This window comes from Rattus rattus, chromosome 1, assembly GCF_011064425.1.
Source record: "Rattus rattus isolate New Zealand chromosome 1, Rrattus_CSIRO_v1, whole genome shotgun sequence".
NCBI lineage: Eukaryota > Metazoa > Chordata > Mammalia > Rodentia > Muridae > Rattus > Rattus rattus.
Window position 1 is genome coordinate 260,730,722 of NC_046154.1, and position 20,583 is coordinate 260,751,304.

The 20,583-nt window shown below is 48.6% G+C and overlaps 2 protein-coding genes across 3 annotated transcripts; one reads left to right on the forward strand and one right to left on the reverse strand.

Moving 5' to 3' along the window:
• Positions 1-394: 394 nt before the first annotated feature.
• Aaas (aladin WD repeat nucleoporin) lies at positions 395-12,662 on the forward strand. Of its 2 annotated transcripts, none has more exons than XM_032884644.1 (16): positions 395-686; positions 1,059-1,186; positions 3,879-3,934; positions 4,216-4,307; positions 4,428-4,474; positions 5,158-5,256; positions 6,672-6,815; positions 10,425-10,545; positions 10,787-10,911; positions 11,056-11,116; positions 11,261-11,351; positions 11,479-11,572; positions 11,644-11,711; positions 11,995-12,076; positions 12,165-12,249; positions 12,409-12,662. In XM_032884644.1, the coding sequence occupies exons 1-16, from the start codon at positions 540-542 to the stop codon at positions 12,631-12,633; spliced, it is 1,665 nt and encodes a 554-aa protein (XP_032740535.1). In that variant the 5' UTR covers positions 395-539; the 3' UTR covers positions 12,634-12,662. The 2 variants fall into 2 exon arrangements, with proteins under 2 accessions (XP_032740535.1, XP_032740542.1); XM_032884651.1 differs by having other exon boundaries at positions 395-662.
• Positions 12,663-13,112: 450 nt separating this feature from the next.
• On the reverse strand, positions 13,113-20,434 carry Myg1 (MYG1 exonuclease). Its single transcript, XM_032884665.1, has 7 exons — positions 20,179-20,434; positions 19,930-20,042; positions 16,954-17,113; positions 13,994-14,146; positions 13,752-13,874; positions 13,480-13,661; positions 13,113-13,332 (listed from the first exon to the last, which is right to left on the reverse strand). Exons 1-7 carry the CDS (start codon positions 20,392-20,394, stop codon positions 13,134-13,136), a joined length of 1,146 nt encoding a protein of 381 aa, XP_032740556.1. The 5' UTR covers positions 20,395-20,434; the 3' UTR covers positions 13,113-13,133.
• Positions 20,435-20,583: the final 149 nt, after the last annotated feature.

Genomic DNA, 20,583 nt, shown 5'->3' on the forward strand with positions numbered 1-20,583 from the left:
GCATAGCATTGTCTCCAAAAGCCCGTTCTGACTGTCCTCTAAAGATTTGGGGGGGGCGGGGAGGGACGGTGCGGGGAAAGCTCACTGGTAGGATGACACAGTCTATTTTCCTCAGGGCTATTTACGGGGGTTGGAGAGTTTAATTAGGTACTTTCCTAAACCTGGCTTATTTTGGGCTTTTTCCGTACTAAGTAAGTGAGTGGGAGACGCTGCTGGAGATTCAGAGTTGGAAAAAACAGTAGTCTCACAGGAAACAAACCAAAACCAAACCGCGGCGTTCCTTACTATACAGGTCGGTCCTCGGACGTGTCAGTGTCGGGTCCGCTCCGTCCGCAAGGGGGCGCGCCAGGAAGTTCCGGAAGTCCGTCCTGAAACCTCACGCGGAACTTTCTTCCTTGCACTTCCGTTCAGCTTCACGCAGTAGTTTGTCCTGTACGGCTACCCGTCCGCATACGAATCTAGCCCGGGAACTAAGATTCAGGAGAGCGCAGTCACCAGCCGGGAGCCTGTCGGTTCCAGACGCCCTCCGGACTGACAAGATGTGCTCCCTGGGGTTGTTTCCCCCGCCGCCGCCTAGAGGTCAAGTCACCCTGTATGAGCACAATAACGAGCTGGTGACCGGCAACAGCTATGAGAGCCCGCCTCCCGACTTCCGGGGCCAGGTGGTCGGGGTTGGGGATGTGGCGGTGGGTCTCCAGAGAGTGGGAATAGGGGCGACGAGGCGGGGCTCACAGATTGGGGACGCCTTGGCTCCCACGGGGGACTGGAGAGAACGAAATATATTTTAGGGCCTGTAAGGGATCCCCAGGCATGTGAGGACGTTCTAGGAAGGGTAGAGAAAAGATGAAGGATGCGGTGAATGAGGTCTTGTTAGTGTCAGCACTGTAAAAAAACGATTGTGGTTTGCAGATGAGTACTGAAAATGTTCTGTCCTACAAGTGTTACATTTGTGGATATGGGGAATGGGGCCGCCAGCCATAGGATGGGGATGGAAGGGAGTTCTGTTAAGATTTGGGGAAGAGACTGACTGCCTCCCCTCCCTCACTTCTGAGGTATAGTGGATCAATCTTCCTGTCCTGCACCTGACCAAGGATCCCCTAAAAGCTCCTGGGAGGCTGGACCATGGTACAAGAACTGCCTTCATCCATCACCGGGAGCAAGTGTGGAAGAGATGCATCAATGTTTGGTGAGGCATGGCAAACGGTTGCTGGGCCATGGTCTCCGAGTCTGCTTTGGGCAGCTCTTGAAAAGGCTACTCATTGCAGCCTGTGTTTTCCCACCAGTCATATTAGATGATCCATCTTTATTGTAAAACTCCAGGGCTTACCATAAGCTTCATTTATCCCTAATAGCTTGGCTTGATTTTACAAACCTCTCAGCAACGATCTCACGTTGTGCGTTATTCATTTGCTTTTATCTGAAACCCAGGAGAGTTAGGTGAAGGTTGTATTATTCCTTAATAAGTAGTACATGTAAGAGTTGAAGCTGTGTTACCTTTTTTTTTTTTTTTTTTTTTTTTTTTAAGCTGTGTAAGTTTGGAAGAGTTACTTAATTACTCTGTCCTAAAACGAAACTCCTTTACACTGTGGTGACTAAAGAGATGCGAAGCACTTAGAGGCATTTCCTGGCACATTAAGCCCTACATATGTTTGCCTTCACCATAATTATAATTGCCATTATCTGTAAAACAAATCCATGGAAATTAAATACCTGGGTTCCTGGGTTACGTTCATTTGTTACTTTGTGAGTTGTTGCCAAATAGTCTTTTATCCAAATTTTACATACAGGACATGGGATGTAGCTCAGTTGGTAGAGTGTTTGCCTAGCATGTAGGAAGCCCTAGCTAGGATCAGTAACTAGCACCACGTAGAACTGGATGTGATAGTGCATTCTGTCATCTTTGCACCGGGTAGGAAGAGCAAGAGCTTGTTGCCATTAAAAAAAAAAAAAAAAAAAAAAGATTTAATAAGTACACTGTCTCTGTCTTAAGACACGCCGGAAGAGGGCATCGGATCTCATTTCAGATGGTCGTGAGCCACCATGTGGTTGCTGGGATTTAAACTCAGGACCTCTGGAAGAGCAGCCAATGCCATTAACCACTAAGCCATCTCTCCAGCCCACTTGTTGCCATTCTTGACTACATTGCAAAATTGAGGCTAGCCTGGACTACATGAGACTATTTCAAAAACAACCAATCAAACCAAAAAGCAAACAAGACAGAAACTGGGCAGTAGTATCGGGGTGGTGGTTAAATTGACTATGGAAGCACCTAGACCAGTGCCTGACATGTTATAGACATATTTGCTGATATAATTACTGCTGGCTGTTTCTCAGCCTTACTGATGTCTCTCTCTTTCTCTCTCTCTCTCTTTTTTTTTTTTTTAAAGATTTTATTTATATGAGTACACTGTCTCTGTCTTCAGACGCACCAGAAGAGGGCATCAGATCCCATTGCAAATGGTTGTGAGCCACCATGTGGTTGCTGGGAATTGAACTCAGGACCTCTGGAAGAGCAGTCAGTGCTCTTTAACCTCTGAGCCATCTCTCCAAGCCCTTACTGATATCTTACTTATTCCTTAGGTCTATGTATTCTGCTTCCCAAGTTTCTCAAACTTGTCTCTTTTGAATCCCACAAGTTCAGGCTACTTCACCTTTTTTTTCTGAGGAATCCTTAAGTAGCTTCTTCTTTTCTCTTTTTATTTTATTTTATTTTATTTTATTTTTCAAGACAAGGATTCTCTGTGTAAGAGTCCTAGCTGTACTGGAACTTTCTCTGTAGATGAGGCTGACCTCAGACACAGAGATCTGCCTGCCTGTCTGTGCTACCTAAGTGCTAGGGTTAAAGTTGTGGGCCACCTTAAACCATTTCTTATTTGATTCCTTTCTCCATTCTGGACTCCTCTAATGTCCAACTTGATCTTTGTGAAGTGCTCATGTGGTTATTTGTTTCCCTTGCTGAAGACACTTTGATGACTTGCCATTCACTGAAAGTATGGTTGATGCCTCTCTCCCTCTCCCTCTCCTCATCTCCCTCTTCCCCTCTTACTCTCCCCCTCTTCCTCCCTCCTCCTGGTCCTCCTCCTCACTCTTTTTGAGACAGGGCCTCATCTCAATCAGTATCATGTGGCTGGATGAATTTACCACTTAGATCAGTTTGACTGAGGACTCACAGGGTTCTTCCTGCCTCTGCCTCCTGCAAACTGGAATTAAAGGTGTTTGCCATCACACCTGGCCAAGTCCTAACTGAGGAGCTCAGAAAGTCTACCAACTCCAATCCCTGACATTTAAATTGCCTCATCTGTAAGTGGGCAAAATGTCATTTAAACTAATGTGATAAGTAAATTAAAGGACAGCATATAAAATGCTTGATGCATAGTTGACACTCACTAAAAATGTAATACCTCTTTTTTTGTTTGTTTTCTTTGTTGAGACAGGTTTTCTGTACAGCACCAGCTGTCTTGTAACTCACTTTGTAGACCAGTCTGGCCTTGAACTCATAGATCCGAGAACTGGGGAACTGCCTCCCAAGTGCTGGGATTAAAGCCATGAGGGACCACTACCCCACTTCTTTTTTTAAAAATGAGATAATGCTTCATCCAGCCCCGGCTGTCCTCATAAGAACTGTGTTGCTAGAGATCTTCAACTTTGATCTTCTCAAATTTACCCATCCAGTGTTGGGCTACGGGCATAAGCTACCACATCTGATTCTATGTGCTGGTGGGGATTCACTCCAGGGCTTTACTTATGTTAGGTGTGTATTCTACCAACTGAGGCATACACGCCCAACCCTCTTATCTGTAATGTTTATTGAGTGAATGAAACCTACCCGGGGGACTTACAACAGGATCAGAATAACTCTATCTTTTTCTCCTTGTGAGGCACGATGTGGGTCTTTTTGGAGTCCTGAATGAAATTGCAAATTCAGAGGAAGAAGGTAAGTTTCCCTCCAGTCCCTTCTGTTTGTAGGCTCCTCCCCGTACTTCCCAACCTCACTCCAACACCTGTTAGCCCAGCATCTCCCTTTCACCTGCTTTTGCCTGTCACTTTTTCTTCCAAGTACCCAGATACCCAGAGTGGGTACTGGAGAGGAGGTGTCCAAGCCCATTCACTGTTGTGTGCAAGAACTGAAGAGCTTTGACTCTGTCCTCACCCAAGAGCAGGGCTGGTTGTAGCCCCGCGCATGATGGCATCAAAGTTGTCTCTTTTACCTCACAGTGTTTGAGTGGGTAAAGACAGCCTCCAGCTGGGCCCTGGCTCTCTGTGGCCAGGCCTCCTCCCTCCATGGCTCCTTGTTCCCACACCTCTCAGTAAGTTTAGACTCTGCCCTACCTTTTTCTTTTGTGGGCGGGGCTGGCTGTGCTGTCTCTGTGGGAAAGTTGAGTAGGTGAGCTCCTTCTGTATGTTGTCTATTTGCTGTGTTTTTGCAGCTCAGGAGTGAGGATCTGATTGCTGAATTTGCCCAAGTCACTAACTGGTGAGTGCACAAACTCTGGCACCTGTAGGACAGAATTCCTGAACTGAAATTTCCTTTAGGGAGAGAGGTCAAGGCAGAGACTCCTCTCTCCACATTGTTACCCTTGGTCTAGTTTTGTCAGCTTGCTGTGAGCTGGAGTCATTTGCAGAGCTCATCCCTGTGGGGAAGCTGTGAGGCACTTTCTTGAGTGATGATTGATGTAGGAAGGCGACCTCACTATGGTGGCCCTGGGTGCTATAAGAAAGCAGAATAAATGATATAGTTATGATTCCCTTTAACCTCAGCACTCAGTCTGAGTTAGAGGCCAGTCTGGTCTACAGAGTGAGTTATGGGCAGCTAGAACTACCTCCTGGGACACTGCCTCAAACAAAACAAAAAAGCCACCCACCACCTATCCCACCCCATCCCCCGAGAAGAAAGAAAGAAGAAAGCAGGCTGGGCAAATACCATCCACCATAGTTCCTGCCTCGGGTTCCTGCCCGATCCCCTGGATGGTGGATCGAGAGCTGAAGGATGGAGTCAGCCCTTTACTCTCTGGTTGCTCTAACTAAGGCACCACTCTGCCCATCCTCAGAAAGGAAGGAGAGCGAGCCTGAGCACCCCTTTGCTCCTGTGGAGGGGAGTCTGAGTTGCTAGGCCGTTGACGGAGGTCCAGCTGCCAACTGGGTGCTCATCCACTGCAGGTCCAGCTGCTGCTTACGGGTCTTTGCCTGGCATCCTCACACCAACAAGTTTGCAGTGGCCCTGCTGGATGACTCCATCCGTGTTTATAATGCCAACAGGTGCGTGTGTGAGCAAGCAGGGTCAGGTTCAGACCAGTCTCACCTTCCTGCTGGCCTTGGTCCTGCACTTCATGGGCTGGTCCAGAATTGAGGTTTGGGACACTCCAAAATTGAATGAGTCCTTTCTGCATCTAACTTTTCTTTCTTTCTTTTTTTTTTTTTCTACGACTGGATCTCTGCCAGCCTTGAAAGCAGAGATCCCCCTGCCTCTGCCTCCCAAGTGCTGGGATGAAAGAGGTGTGCCATGACGCCTGGTGTATATCTAAGTTTTACTTTATTTATGCTTCTGTCTCACAGTACCCAATGCTCTTGACCCAGTCCCTGGATGGACTCCACTATCCCTTTGGTTTTACCAGGGTTACCCCTGAGCTATGTCTTTAGGTCCTGACTTAGAGTCTTCACTGTGGTTTTACTTTTTATCTTTTGTTTTCCTGTTTGTTTTTGTTTTTTTAAGATTCATTTTATTTTATATAGTGTATGGGTATTTTTGCCTGAGAAAGCACATATATGTGTACCATGTGCATGCTTGGTGCTATGAGAGGAGTTACAGACAGTAGTAAGCTGTAAGCTGTCATATAGGCACTGGGGATTGAACCCAGCTCCTTTAAAGGAGCAGCCAGAGCTCTTAACCTCTGAGCTTCTCTCTAGCCCTCCTCCTCCTCTTCCTCTTCCTCTTCTTCCTCCTCCTCCTCTTCCTCCTCTCCTCCTCCCTTCCTCCCCTTCTTCCTCTTCCTCTTCCTCTTCTTCCTCTTCCTTCTCCTCCTCTTCTTCTTCCTCCCCCTCCCCCTTCCTCTTCCTCTTCTTCTTCTTCCTTCTCCTCCTCTTCTTCTTCCTCCCCCTCCTCCCTTCCTCCTCCTCTTCTTCCTCTTCCTTCTTCTCCTCCTTTTTTTCCTTCTCCTCCTTTTTTTTTTTTTTTTTTTTTGGAGGCAGGGTTTCTCTTTATAGCAGCCCTGGCTGTCCTGCAATCTGCTCTGTAGACCAGGCTAGCCTCAAACTCAACGATCTGCCTGCCTTTGCCTCCTGAGTGATGTGATTTAAGGCATGTGCCATGACACCTGGCCTGTTTTACCTTCTTAAATTTTTTTTTAAATTTTATTTTATATTTTATGTGATTGAGTGTTTTGCCTGTACACTGCATCCATACAGTGCCCAAGGAGGCCAGTAGAGGGCAACATATCCTCTGGAATTGGAGTTACAGACAGTTGGGAGCTACCAAGTAGGTTCTGGGAACTGAACCCATGCCTTTTGGAAGATCAGCCAGTGCTGTTAACCGCTGAGCCATCTCACCAGCACCTTGGTTTTGTTGTTGTTGTTGTTGTTTTTGTTTTGTTTTGTTTTTTTTAGTGGGACTCTTGGCTTGGTTCTTTGAGCTTAGTGTCTTTGCTTGGACTTAGTTTCCTACCTCTGTGCCCTAGCACTATAGTTCCCTCCCTGAAGCACCGTCTACAGCGAAATGTGGCAGCACTGGCCTGGAAGCCCCTCAGTGCCTCTGTCTTGGCTGTGGCCTGCCAGAGCTGTATTCTCATCTGGACCCTGGACCCCACTTCCTTATCTACGAGGTGAGTCCTGGCCTTCTGGCCTGGCCTTTCTGAGGGTCATGCAGGGGCAGGCCCATAGGGTGTCAAGTTATCCTCCTCACAGCACTTCCCAGGGCTGTGGGAGAAGCAGACCCGAGGTCAGGTAGGTGCCAGGATGCTCTGTCTAGACAAAGGGACAGATTCAGAGGTCTCTAGGATTATGGGAGAACATACCTGTGGGTCACACACTGCCAGACAGAGGGATAGAGTAGGAACAGAGACAGACATGGGTGGAAACCATAAAAGTTGGAGCAATCAGCAGGTAGTGGTGGCCCCACAGTTCTAACCCCAGCACTCCAGAGGGAGAGGAAGGTGGACAGCCAGGGCTACACAGAGAAACCCTGTCTCAAAAAAGACTACAGCAAAACAAACAAAAAGTCGGGATAATACCATGAGAACTAAAAATAAAACCAGAATATCTGAGGTTATGAATAAACAAGGAAACCTTAGCCAGGTGATTGGTGCACGCCTCCACTCTTAGCACTGGGGGGCAGGGGCAGGCGGATCTCTGTGAGCGCGAGGCCACCCTGGTCTACAGAAGGATTTCAGGACAGCCCTATTACACAGAGAAATCCTTGAAAAACCAAACAAAAAGCACATTTATGTATTGTATGTGGGGACTCATGTGATAGGTCAAGTGTAGAGGATGGTTTTGGGGAGTTGGTCCCCCCCCCCCGCTGTGTGGGTCTCTGGGGTTGTCTGCCTTCAGGTCTTCAGGCTGCACCGCCATCTTTCTTCTCCCTCCTCCACTGTTTCTTTTTCTCCTTCCCTGCAGCCCTGTTTTAGCACAATCTTCATAAAGAAGTTAGGAAATCACTGTTTTCGGTATCTTTTCTCTTTATTCTTTTGTTAGGGTCTCCCTTTCTTGGCCTAGAACTCACTGTGTAGACCAGGCTAGTACTGAGCTCTCAGAGACAGACCTGCTTCCGGCTCCTGAGTGCTGGCACTGACGGCTGCACCACCATGCCCGAGCCTTTCCTTCTGCTCACTCAGTGGCTGAGCTGGTGTCTGTGTCTCCATGTCAGACTCTCAGACTGAGAAGCTGACGTCTGCCCATCACTTTTTTTTTTTTTTTGAGACAGGGTTTCTCTATAGACCTGGCTATTCTGGAACTCTGTGGGCCAGGCTGGACCTGAACTCACAGAGCTGTGTCTACCTATTCCTGGGATTAATGGGTTGAGCCACCCCCTGCCCCTGCCGTCCGTTACTATTACCTATGCTCAGAAATTACTTGGATCTCACCAGTAGTTCCCTTCAGGTCTGACTTTTCTTTGTTAATGTTCTGTCTTGAATTGCAGTTATTTAGAAAAAAAAAGTCTTCTTAATTTTACAAACGGCACGAAACATTGGCACTGGTAATACTGAGTCATGTGCCTTTGGTTTAATTAGGCAACTCTGACCCCCAAGTTAAGTATAGATGGGGCTGGCCTTTAACTCTTGATCCTCCTGCCTCCACCTCTCAAGGGAAAGGAGTGTAACACACACGCTGTTTCTCCTGGGAAAATCTTTTATAACGAGGTTTATTTCTTAAAATTTTATGTATGGCTGTTTTGCCTACCTGTATGTCTGCATACCATGTGCATGCAGTGCCCAAGGAAGCCACAAGAGGGCGATGTACTCTGGGACTGGAGTTACCCATGGTTGTGAATCATCATGTGGGAGCTGGGAATCTAGTCTGGGTCCTCTGGAAGAGCAGCCAGTGCTTGTCCACATAGCCATCTTTCCAGCCCCTTGCCTAGGAAATTAGAATTTAAAAAAATTATTTTTTAGGGAGAAGCCAGCAAAGTTTGATGGAGGAGTGACAGTTTTTTAGCAGGGATGCTACAAAAGACAGGCTGCCGTTTAAAATGGTTTTGTTTTAGGGTCGTGGAGATGGTGCTGAGGATTAAAGGTTCAGGAGATTGATGCCCTCTTCTGTCTGTCATGGGCAGTACATACACATGGGCACTGACGTGCATCCAAAACACCCACACACATGAACAGTAAAAGATGTATTTTTAATCGTGTGTGTGTGTGTGTGTGTGTGTGTGTGCGCGCGCGCACACACGCACAGCACTACAGCAGCTACAGACATTGGATCTGGTGGAACTGGAGTTACAGACAGTGGCGAGCTGCCAGATATAGGTACTGGGAATCAAACTCTGGTTCTTTGGGAAAAAGATACACACTCTTAAGTGCTGAGCCATCTCTCCAGCCCTGGGTTGCCCTTTTTAAATAAAATAAAAATTTATTATGTATGTGTGCACTCAAGTGGTGGTCAAACACAACTTTTTGTTTTGTTTTGTTTTTTTTTCTTTTTTTCGGAACTGGGGACCGAACCCAGGGCCTTACGGTTGCTAGGCAAGCGCTCTACCACTGAGTTAAATCCCCAACCCCATTTTTTTTTTTTTTTTGAAACAGTGTTTTTCTGTGTAGCCCTGGCTGTCCTAGAACTTGCTCTGTAGACTAGGCTGAGCTTGAATCCAGAGATGTGACCGCCTTTCTACTGTCAGAGTACATGTTACAGCTAGAAAACAGTGTTTGGGAGTAGTTCTATCTGTCCACTGTGGTTTCTTAAGATTGAACTTTTATAATATTTATTTAATATATATAAAATATATAATATAAAATATTTTACATAATAGATTTAAAATACATCTTTTTTTTTCTTTTTTTTGGAGCTGGGGACCGAACCCAGGGCCTTGCACTTGCTAGGCAAGCGCTCTACCACTGAGCTAAATCCCCAACCCCTAAAATACATCTTAATACATAATCATTTATACTTATATAACATGTCTTCTATGCCATATTATATTGGATATGTATTATAAAAATACATTTATATATAAATATAATATCTACAATAACAGTCAAAGCTTGGGCAATGTGCTGCATGGACAGTCTGAATGTGCATTTGAAGAGGTCTGAAGAGCTGGCTTCAGGGACAGTGGAGCCACTGACTGTTGGAGCTCAGAGCTAATTTGAAAGTCCTCAGTCACTGTAAAGTTGAATCTTCTGTCAGTTACCTGGGCCTCACAGCAGTTAAAGGTGGCTACTGCTGGGTGGAAAGGGGAGAACCCAGGCTGTGGCGCTGAAACAACGCTCAGTGATGGAGCACGTGGAAATGGGTGATGTTCTGACACAGAAAGGTGACTAGGGTTTGGGGTGAGAAGAGAAGCAGAGGTTGGATCCTCGATGATTATGTCAGAGGAAATTCCAGCCCAGTTCAGTGGGAAGTGACACTCCCAGCCCCTTTTAGACTTACTGCCATGAGCGGTCTTTTTTATCCTGGCTCATTCCCTGTAAATCACAGGCTCTCCATAGCACTTCCCTTTAACCTCCACCATAATTCTTTTCTACCAGCCTAGGTTGAAGTTAGAGGCAAGCAAGGAAATGGAATCATGGTAGGGATTTTCATTTCATTTTTGTGTTGTTGGTTGGTGGCAGAGGCTAGAGCGGGCACTGACCCTGGAGCTGGAGTTAGGGGTGGTGTGAGCTACCTGCAGTGAGTGTGGACCCACCTTTACCCTCTGGAAAGCAGCCCCCTTGGCGCCCCCTTGGTGCTTTGGTTGTTTACTGTTCCTCACCACACACCTTTGTTTATCCCGGCAGACCCTCCTCTGGCTGCGCCCAGGTGTTGTCTCACCCTGGGCACACACCAGTCACCAGCTTGGCTTGGGCCCCCAATGGGGGGTGGCTGCTGTCAGCCTCACCGGTAGATGCTGTTATTCTGGTGAGTGGTTCCCCACTCCTCAGACAAGAGCCTTCTTCACCTGGTGCGGTTGTCTGTCCAGAGTTTATCTGGGCTCCTCATATATGAACTCTGCCAGCTCTTACTGTGATCTTAAACATAGGCCTCTATGTTGAGTAGCCAGTTTCTTGCTGCTTCCTCTTCTGTGGGGTTTGTGTACATAGGAGGGTAGCCCACCTCGAGCTGCTTGACAGTCTTTTGAGTTTCTGTACTTCTATTTCAGGTATGGGACGTTTCAACAGAAACCTGTGTCCCCCTTCCTTGGTTCCGAGGAGGAGGGGTTACCAACTTGCTATGGTCCCCAGATGGCAGCAAAGTCCTGGCTACGACTCCTTCCGCTGTCTTTCGGTGAGTAGGTGAAAAGCCAGGGGAGCAAAGAACCCAAAGAAAGGCACTTCACTTCGGGCCTGACCTTGGGACTGCAAGTTGCTGGATCAGTCCAGGGTTGGAGCCTGAAGGCCCCATGCTATAATCTGGCTTTCTTTGGCTCAGAGTCTGGGAGGCTCGGATGTGGACTTGTGAGGGGTGGCCAACTCTCTCAGGGCGCTGCCAGGTAAGTGGGCACTGTTGGTTCAGAGGCTGGGAGGAAGGGGTTCTTCTGGGCCTGCATCCCGTCCTGCGTGGTTCCCCATCTTTACTTCTCTCCTGCTTTAGCCCTTTGTAGAACTATCTCCTGTCTTTTCCTTCCTGTCCCCAGACTGGCTGCTGGAGTCCAGACGGAAAACGATTGTTGTTCACTGTATTGGGGGAAGCGTTAATTTATTCCTTGTCATTCCCAGAACCATGTGGTGAGTTAGGACATTTCAGAATGTAGACTCTGGGGTGGTCAGAGGAAGACAGCAGCTCTAGGGTGCACTGAGGGATGAAGGGAGTATGGAAGCCAAGGATACTGCATAGAAACCTCTGCACTCACAGGAACAGAGAAAGGACATGTTGGAGGTGCAAAGTCAGCCACCATTGTAGCAGATCTTTCTGAGACAACAATTCAGACCCCAGATGGAGAGGAGAGGTGAGTCTGAGTAGCTGTGGGAGGAGTGATGAAGTCGGAATGAGCCACACCCAATGCTTGTCTTATCACAGACTCGGGGGAGAGGCTCACGCCATGGTTTGGGACCCTAGTGGTGAACGACTGGCTGTGCTCATGAAAGGTAAGGAGCAAAGAGAGTGGGCTGTCTTTCTGTGAGGCAAGGTCTCATTGAGCAGTCCCGACTATCCTGGAATCCAGTGTCTCGATCAGGCTGGCCTTGAACTCACAGTCCACCTGTTTATCTGCCAGTGCTGGTATTAAAGGCGTGTGCCATTACTCTAAACTAGAGAAAGGGCTTTCCTAAGTCACAGCCTAATAGATTTTGACAGCACCTGGGCTGCTGTCCTCTGCGTCTGGGCCTTTGCTTCCAGAGGTCACTGCATTGGCCGACCCATTTCTTACAGGAAACCCACGGGTTCAGGATGGGAATCCTGTCATCCTCCTTTTTCGAACTCGAAACAGCCCCGTGTTTGAGCTGCTTCCCTGGTAAGTGCAAGCTGACCTTGGGGCAGGCTATGAAGATCTTCCTACACCCAGCTGCCTTGTGACCTTCTCACCTCTTGTTTTGCCCTAGTGGTGTTATTCAGGGGGAGCCAGGAGCCCAAGCTCAGCTCATCACCTTCCATCCTTCCTTCAGCAAAGGGGCCTTGCTCAGTGTGGTGAGTCGGCAAGGGCTAGGCTGACTGTGTGCGCATGAGCATGTGTGTGCAGAGTCAGCAAGGGCTAGGCTGACTGTGCGCGTGAGCATGTGTGTGCAGGTGTCCAGGATAGCTGGAGGTCCAGACAGTGATGATGCCTTTCTTCCCCATTCTCTGCAGTGCTGGTCCACAGGCCGAATCACCCACATCCCTCTGTACTTTGTCAACGCCCAATTTCCACGCTTTAGCCCAGTGCTTGGTCGGGCCCAGGAGCCCCCAGCTGGAGGTGGAGGCTCTGTTCATGAAGTACCACTATTTACTGAGACATCACCAACCTCTGCCCCTTGGGACCCTCTTCCAGGACTACCATCTGCTCAACCCCATTCCCCTCACTCCCACTTGTAAATAAAGTTTTTCTTGTTTCCACTCATTTACCAGGATGTAACTCTGAGTGTGTTGGTGTGTGTTGCCTGCATGTACAAATGTGGACCACGGGGCTGGGGATTTAGCTGAGTGGTAGAGGGCTTGCCTAGCAAGAGCAAGGCCCTGGGTTCAGTCCCCAGCTCCGAAAAAAAAGAACCAAAAAAAAAAAAAAACAAATGTGGACCACATGTGTGTCTAGTGCCCAGCCAGAGGTCAGAAAGGGTATTGGGTCTCCTGGAACTGGAGTTAGTTATAAGCTGCTATGTGGGTGCTGGGGATGGAATCTGTCCTCTCCCACAACAACCATGTGAACTGCTGAGCTATCTCCAGCCCACTGAGATGGTTCTCAACTGGTGTGAAAAGCAAGGCTGAGATGGGGAGATGCCAGGCATACGGTCCTGCTCATAGGATGTTGTACTTACAAGTCAGAGGATTCCCAGGTTCATGGATGAGGGACTGGGTCAGTTAGAGATGAATAAGTTTTATTGGACTACAGCATTTGCAAGAGGTACAGGTGCTGTGCGCTGGGCAAGGGTGGCACGGGCCATGTTCAGGGCACCCTCTCGAGTGTGGTGCCCACCAATGAAGCCACTGGCATGGACGAAGATGCAACCAGGGATCCCACTGACTTGGTCCAGGGCCTCATCCCGAAGTCCCCGCCATGGCTCGGGCAGGGGCAGCCTATGTAAGAACAGAGGGGGCATGAGGAACTCGGGGGCAGCCTATGTAAGAACAGAGGGGGCATGAGGAACTCGGGAAGGGAGCAGCTGTCATACATGGGCGGCAGCCTCCAGCAATGCCGAAACAGACCTCGAGGTGGGTTCTCACCGGCTTTGGAATGAGTGAGGCTCCTTGGGCACACACTGGACTCGCCACTGTCCAGCCTGGTCAGTGTAGATAACAAAGGTGATGGCTACTGTGGGAGACAGCTCAGATTCTAGGTGGTACAGATGCTCCTTCCAAGGGCATCCGCCCTTTGCAAGTTCCACTATCTCCCCACTTGAGTCTACCTGAAAGAGAAGCAGAGTGTGGCTAGAAGGTTTGGGTAGAGCAAGAGGCACAGTTGACCAAATGGCCCCGTGGCCACCTCCCAGGGCTACCTTGAATCTCTGGGCCAGGGCCTCCTCTACCAAGGCCCGGGCTGGCAGCCAGCTGTGCTGGTAGAAGTTTAGTCTTTGCAGAAACTCCTCTTGCACCAGGTCCATCGCACGCCTGAATCCTGCCTGGGAATGGTTGGAATGACAAGACATGTTGAACAGTGGTCCAAATTTTACTTCACAGGGCTTGGAAGACCCTTGGAAGTTCTTACTTTGTCTTCTGCAGTTCTGTGACTCAGGCTTACCTCAGTGTCTTGGTCGGGCTGGTTCCAGGTGGGATTAAGGCGAGAAACCCGGGCACTCAGTGTAGTGGTCAGTGCATAGCGAGGCTCCCCCTCTGCCCACTGAGAGATCCCATTGTCCACAGCATCCACCTCTTCCACAAAGTTCTCGTACATCTAAAGCAGCAGCAGGGGGGAAGCCTTGAGGCTTAACAGCATGTAAACACACACGACCTCACACCAGCCCTCCATGTTTGACCAGATGCAAGTGGGAGGACAAGGGAGGGCAGCAGCTGAGCTGAGTCTGGAGTTCAGTCACCTGCCTTCCAATGCTGTCCCATGAGCAGCCAAGGCCCCGGGCAGCGTGGGTGTGGAAGGACTGCTGAATTTTTCCCATTAAATAAATTTTTAACCAGTGTAGTGGCACAACCTTTAATCCCAGAAGCAGGCAGATCTGTGGGTTCAAGGAAAGCCTGTTTTACACAGTGAGTTCCAGGACACCCAGAGATATGCAGTAAGACTTTGTCTATTTAAAAAAACTAGGGGGCTGGAGAAATGGCTCAGTGGTTAGAAACACTGACTGTTCTTCCAGAGGTTCTGAGTTCAGTTCCCAGCAACCACACAGTGGCCCACAACCATCTGTAAAGTGATAAGATGCCCTCTTCTGGTGTGTCTGAAGACAGCTACAGTGTACTTATATACATAAAATAATTCTTTTAGAAAATAAAATTAATAAATTTATTTTATTTTTTTTTTTAATTCTTTTTTTTTTCGGAGCTGGGGACCGAACCCAGGGCCTTGTGCTTGCTAGGCAAGTGCTCTACCGCTGAGCTAAATCCCCAGCCCCAATAAATTTATTTTTATGTATATGGGTGTCTTGCATGTATGCCTATGTACGATGTACATGTGTGGTGTGGTGCCAGTGGAGGCCAGAAGAGGGCATCAGAGCTCCTGGAACTAGAGTCACAGATGTTTGCAAAGCACCAAGTGGATGCTGGAAAAACAAATTCTGTCCACTTGTGTTCTTAACCTCCAGCCCGGCCACCGACTTTTGAACAAGGATTTCAGTTCCTAGATAGGCTTGTGGGAATGGACTCTGTGCCAAAAGAGGGAAGAGTGGGTGGGCAGGGTAGACTGGATAGCAAATTAATGAGGCAGGAGTTGGTCTGGCCTAACACAGTTGAGTGGGGAAGTGTTGGTCAGACATCAAGAGCTGCGATGCCTCAGACTCTAGAGGGGAACCATTATGAGATGCTGAGACATGGCCCTATAAGGCAGGCCTCCATCAGTAAGTAACTCGGTGTGTGGAAAGCACTGGCTAGCCCAAGGGAGCACTACAAAAGGAAGTCCTCCCTGCAGAGCACCTCTTGGTCTATACCAAGGCCTTGAGTTCATTTAAAAACAGTTTACCCAGGGGTTGGGGATTTAGCTCAGTGGTAGAGTGGTAGAGCGCTTGCCTAGCAAGCACAAGGCCCCGGGTTCGGTCCCCAGCTCTGGGATGGGAGGGGGAGAAACTTAAAAAAACAGTTTACCCAGCTACTTAGAAAACCCATCAGAGTGAAAGTGGAAACTGACTCCAGGTCTTGGCATTCTCAAAACTCTTAGCCCACTCACATCATCCCCCTGTGGTACAATCAAGTGGAAGCAGATGCTGGAGAACTAAGCCCAACACCTGAGCTCAAGAGCATGCTGCTCAGGCTGCTGTCTCAGGGCAGGGAACTGGTAGATCTGAGGTTTGGCTAGTGAGCCTTACAGGGATAAGGGTATGTGCTGTCCTTGGTACTGCTTGGCTCAAACCTGAAGATGTCTGCCCTTTTCTGCCTGATCCTGCCAAACTCCTGTGTAACCAGTGAATTATGGAGAATTATTATCCAGCCACAGCGTTGGAATCTCTGAGCCCAGTGCTTCTTCTGATGCAAGTAGCTTACTGAGAAATATCAAAAATTCTGTTTGTTTGGTCTGGTGTTTGAGTTGGGGTACAGGTTGGCCTGGCATTCAAGATCCTCTGTCTAAGCCTCTCAAGTGTTGGATACAACACTTGATATATATGAAGATATATATGAAGGTTTTCTTGATATATATGAAGGAAAAACCTGGAAAAGGCTTTCAAAGCCCCTCCCAGAATGATGTGGTACTGTACACTTACAGGTCTAACAGCATAGATAGAACCTATCTCAATATAACAAAGTACTAAGGCTCCTCCCCATATATTAATGTCTAGTCCTCACTCCCTCTCCAAGATGCAGGCTGGAAGGAACAAAGAGCATGCCTGAGGAGGAGAGTGACTGAGAATGGCTAGTTAACAGGGAGTGGTGGCTCTACTTAAGGAGTAGGTGTGGGGCTGGAGAGATGGCTCAGTGGTTAAGAGCCCCGACTGCTCTTCCAGAGGTCCTGAGTTCAATTCCCAGCAACCACATGGTGGCTCACAAACATCTGTAAAGAGATCTGATGCCCTCTTCTGGTGTCTGAAGACAGCTACAGTGTATTATATATAATAAATGAATAAATCTTTAAAAAAAAAAAGAACTAGGTGTGGCCCTGTTAGAGGAGGTGTGTCACCAGGGGTGGGCTTTGAGGTTCCCAAAGACCAAGCCAGGCCCAGTGTTACTTTCGCCTGCTGCTGCCTGCTGATCCACAGCAGAACTTAGAGCAACTTCTCTGGCATCATGTCCGCCTGTGTGCTGCCATGCTCCCCACTATGATGACAGCATGTCCGCTTGTGTGCTGCTGTGCTCCCCACTATGATGACAGCATGTCCGTCTGTGTGCTGCCGTGCTCCCCACTATGATGACAGCAGATGTTTTAAACTTCTGAAACCATGAGCCAGCCCCATTTAAATGCTTTCTTTTGTAAGAGCTGCTGTGGTCATGGTGTCTCTTCACAGAAATAGGACAGTGACTAAGACCAGAAGCCTAGTTCAGGGCTGCAGCCGTGCAGGCTGGTGGGAATGCACAGATGGGACAACTCTGTCCTCAGGCTCCTACCTTGTCATAGATGGTGTCCACCACGCTGTCCTCTTCACTAGTGCCCAGCAACTGGGCCAGGAGCTTATGCCCAAAGTGCAGGTAGACAAGTCCCGCACTGCTCAACTTGGTCTGCCATGGCTTCCCAGGGCACAAGGAACTCATGGTTTCTGTAAAAGTCCTAAGGAGCACAGGGAGGGGCTGAGCTGAAAGAGTTGCTCCACGAGTCTAATCTGTGTGTGCAAGTTTATATATGGAGATCTGGGTATCAGTGGGATGGGGGATAAACCACTTGAGAAGATGTTAGGGTTTCCTCTGTGCCAACATAGGCCTCGCTGAAAGCTTCTACTCCGGCATTCCCGTGACAACGCTGGGACTCATCCTATTGTACGCTGGGTTTATGTTTTGAACGTTATGGAGAAAAGTCAAAGATCCTGTCCTTCCAAGTCCATCCGTGAGAGGGGACAAAGGACAGAGCAACTACAGCTTACTGTCACCTGCGAGAGGGGACAAGTGACAGAGCAACTGTAGCTTACTGTCACCTGTGAGAGGGGGACAAACGACAGAGCAACTGTAGCTTACTGTCACCATCTGTGCTTCCCAAGGGCCTGGCCTCCAGACTTCAAGTTCTTTATGTAAAGTGGGGCAGTGTTTGCCTGGAAACTCCATACATCCATACACATGCACACGCACACGCACACGCGCACACAGAGACACATGCACAGACACACACACGCACACACACACACAGAGACATGCACACACACACACACACACATGCACAGACACACACGCGCACAGACACACACACACACACACACACACACACACACAGAGACATGCACAGACATGCATAGACACACACATGCACAGACACACACTCGCACAGACACACACTCGCACAGACACACACACACACAGAGACACACAGACACAGACAGACACACACACAGAGACACATGCACACACACAGAGACACACAGACACAGACACACACGCACACGCACGCACACACACTTTTGGAGATAGGGTTTCTCTGTGTAGTCCTGGTTGTCCCAGAACTCTACCTGCTTTGGCTCTCAAGAACTACGATTAAAGGTGCAGAACATCATACCTGGCTATAATTTTTTTTCCTTGAGGGGAATGGGTTTTATGTGATCCAGGCTAGGTTCAAACTTGCTAACACATGATGGCTCTCCTGCCTCTACTTGGGAAGTGCAGGTCACAGCTGTACACCATGCACCTGGCTCCTCCTCCTGCATCTTCTATATCATCTCTAAATTACTTATAATGCGTCTTAGGATGCAGATGTTAGGGAAGTAGCTGTTATACTTTAGAGGACAAGGCTATTCACAAGCTGGGTGTGGTGGCACAAGCCTTTAATTCCTGTACTTGGGAGGCAGAGGCAGGCAGATCTCTGTGAGTTTGGGGTCAGCCTGGTCTACAAAGTGAGTTCCAGGACAGTCAGGATACATAAAGAAACCGTCTTGACAAACCAAAAAAACAAAACAAAGAGGCTATTCACATTCCATACTGGTGATATTTACTTATGTATTTACTTTAAAAGGGAAAAAAAAGCCAGGCGGGCTGGAGAGATGGCTCAGCGGTTAAGAGCACCGACTGCTCTTCCCTTCCCGAGGTCCTGAGTTCAATTCCCAGCAACCACATGGTGGCTCACAACCATCTGTAATGGGGTTGGGTGTGTCTGAAGACAGCTACAGTGTACTTATATACATTAAGTAAAAAAAGCCAGGCATGGTAGCACACACCTTTCATTCTAGCACTGGGGAAGTAGAGGCAGCCATATTTCTGGGAGCCTGGACTACAGAGGGAGTTCCAAGACAGTCAGTGCTATAGTGAAATCATGTTTCAAAAACCAAACCAAACAAACAACAGAAGGGAACAAATATTCCTAAATTGGAGGGTGGAGTTGTGAGACTTTGGACGAGGGAAAGAAGCACACACAAGGAAAGCCTATCTTTTAGGAAGGGTGGGGACCCGCACTGAAGCATGAGTTCGAGTTGGAGGTGAGGGATGAGGGTGCAGCAGTGCTGTGATCATATCACACGTAACAGCCCACATATCACACGTAACAGCCCACATATCACACGTAACAGCCCACATATCACACGTAACAGCCCATTTTCCTGTCTGCTGCTGTGATAAAACACCTGACAGAAATCAGCTGGGGAAAGGGTTATTGTAGCTCACAGCATCAGACTGCAGTCCATCACAGAAGGGGAGGTGGCATAAACTTAGAGTAGCAGGTCACATCTCTCCCAGACAAGAGGAGAGAGCAAACAAGGGCACACGCACTTCACCATCTTCCCCTCACACAGCCCAGGGATTGGTGCCTCCCACAGTGGGCCGGGCCTTACAAGGCAAGCAAACACCCCACAAACATGACCATCCCCATCTGGATAGTCCCTCAATGAACCAATTCCCTGCTGATTCTAGAATCTAAATTGTGTCAAATTGATAATGGTAATTAAAATTAACCATCACAGGGCTGGAGATGGCTAAAAGAGCAGGATGCTCTTGCAGAGGATGCAGGTTCAAGTCCCTGCATCCAGGCACTGTCTCAGGACTTCTTTAATGCCAACTCCAGGGGATCCTGACGCCTTTTTTCCGACCCCCGTGGACACCAATGCACTTGGTGCACAGACGTGAACGCAGACAAGACACCTCTACTCTTAAGCAAAAGGCCACCTCAGTAGATTGTCCTTGAACTAGAAGAATCCAGCAGCCTTCGGCAAGGACAGGAGAATGGAAAACTGCTGGTGTGAAAAGAAGTGAGTGCAGGAGGGAACTGATGGAAGTTCCAGGCTAAGGAGCAAGCCCAAAGCAAGCTTTAATTCCCAGAGCAATAAATTGCGTGGCTTCAATGATGAGGCAGTGTGACCTTGGCTGTCATGGACTTGGAGGGGTGGGTGGCCGGACTGGAGCATTAAAGTTAAATCCAGAAAGTCAGAACAGGCAGCGAGTTCGTGAACTCACCTCTGGTGATGATCATAACGGTGTCTCTGAGGGTTGTACTCACCACCCACATCCACCACGATGTCACACGAAGCCAGTTTTTCAGGATCCCGAGTCCGCACAATCTCTGCATTCTGCAGACCAGAAGGGGCTGTCAGATAGGAGTCAGAGAACTAAGGTTGGGTTTCCAGGGCGTGTGTCTCAGGGGACGGTGGTGCTTAGGCTTCTGCAAGCATCAGAGAGGACCTGGTTAGGTTCACGGGTCCATACCCTGTACTCGGGCAGTAGGCGGAGCAATGCGCAAGCCAAAGCCTCGTCGCAGTGGAAGGTGCCGTTGTGCGTCCCGATTCGGGGCGGTGCCATGAGGTTGTTGCGAGGTCTTTTAGGGGGCAGATCGGGCTCCGAGCCAAGCATACAGTGCTGGACTTGGAGAACTGACCGGAACGGCAACAGTGTTAAGACTCCTCGCAGGAACCCTCTACCCATAAGGTTCCCTCCACAGGAAGATCGACCCGGAAGAGGAAGTCTCTGGTACAGCTTCACTTCCGCCTGCCACCTGTCCCCATGGCAACAAGCAAAACCGCTCGAGCAACTTAGTGCAAGCCTTCTTACAGCTCCTCAAACCGCTGGTTGGAACTTACAAAAGGCAGTGTGGCTAGTCCAGTTTGGGGGCCC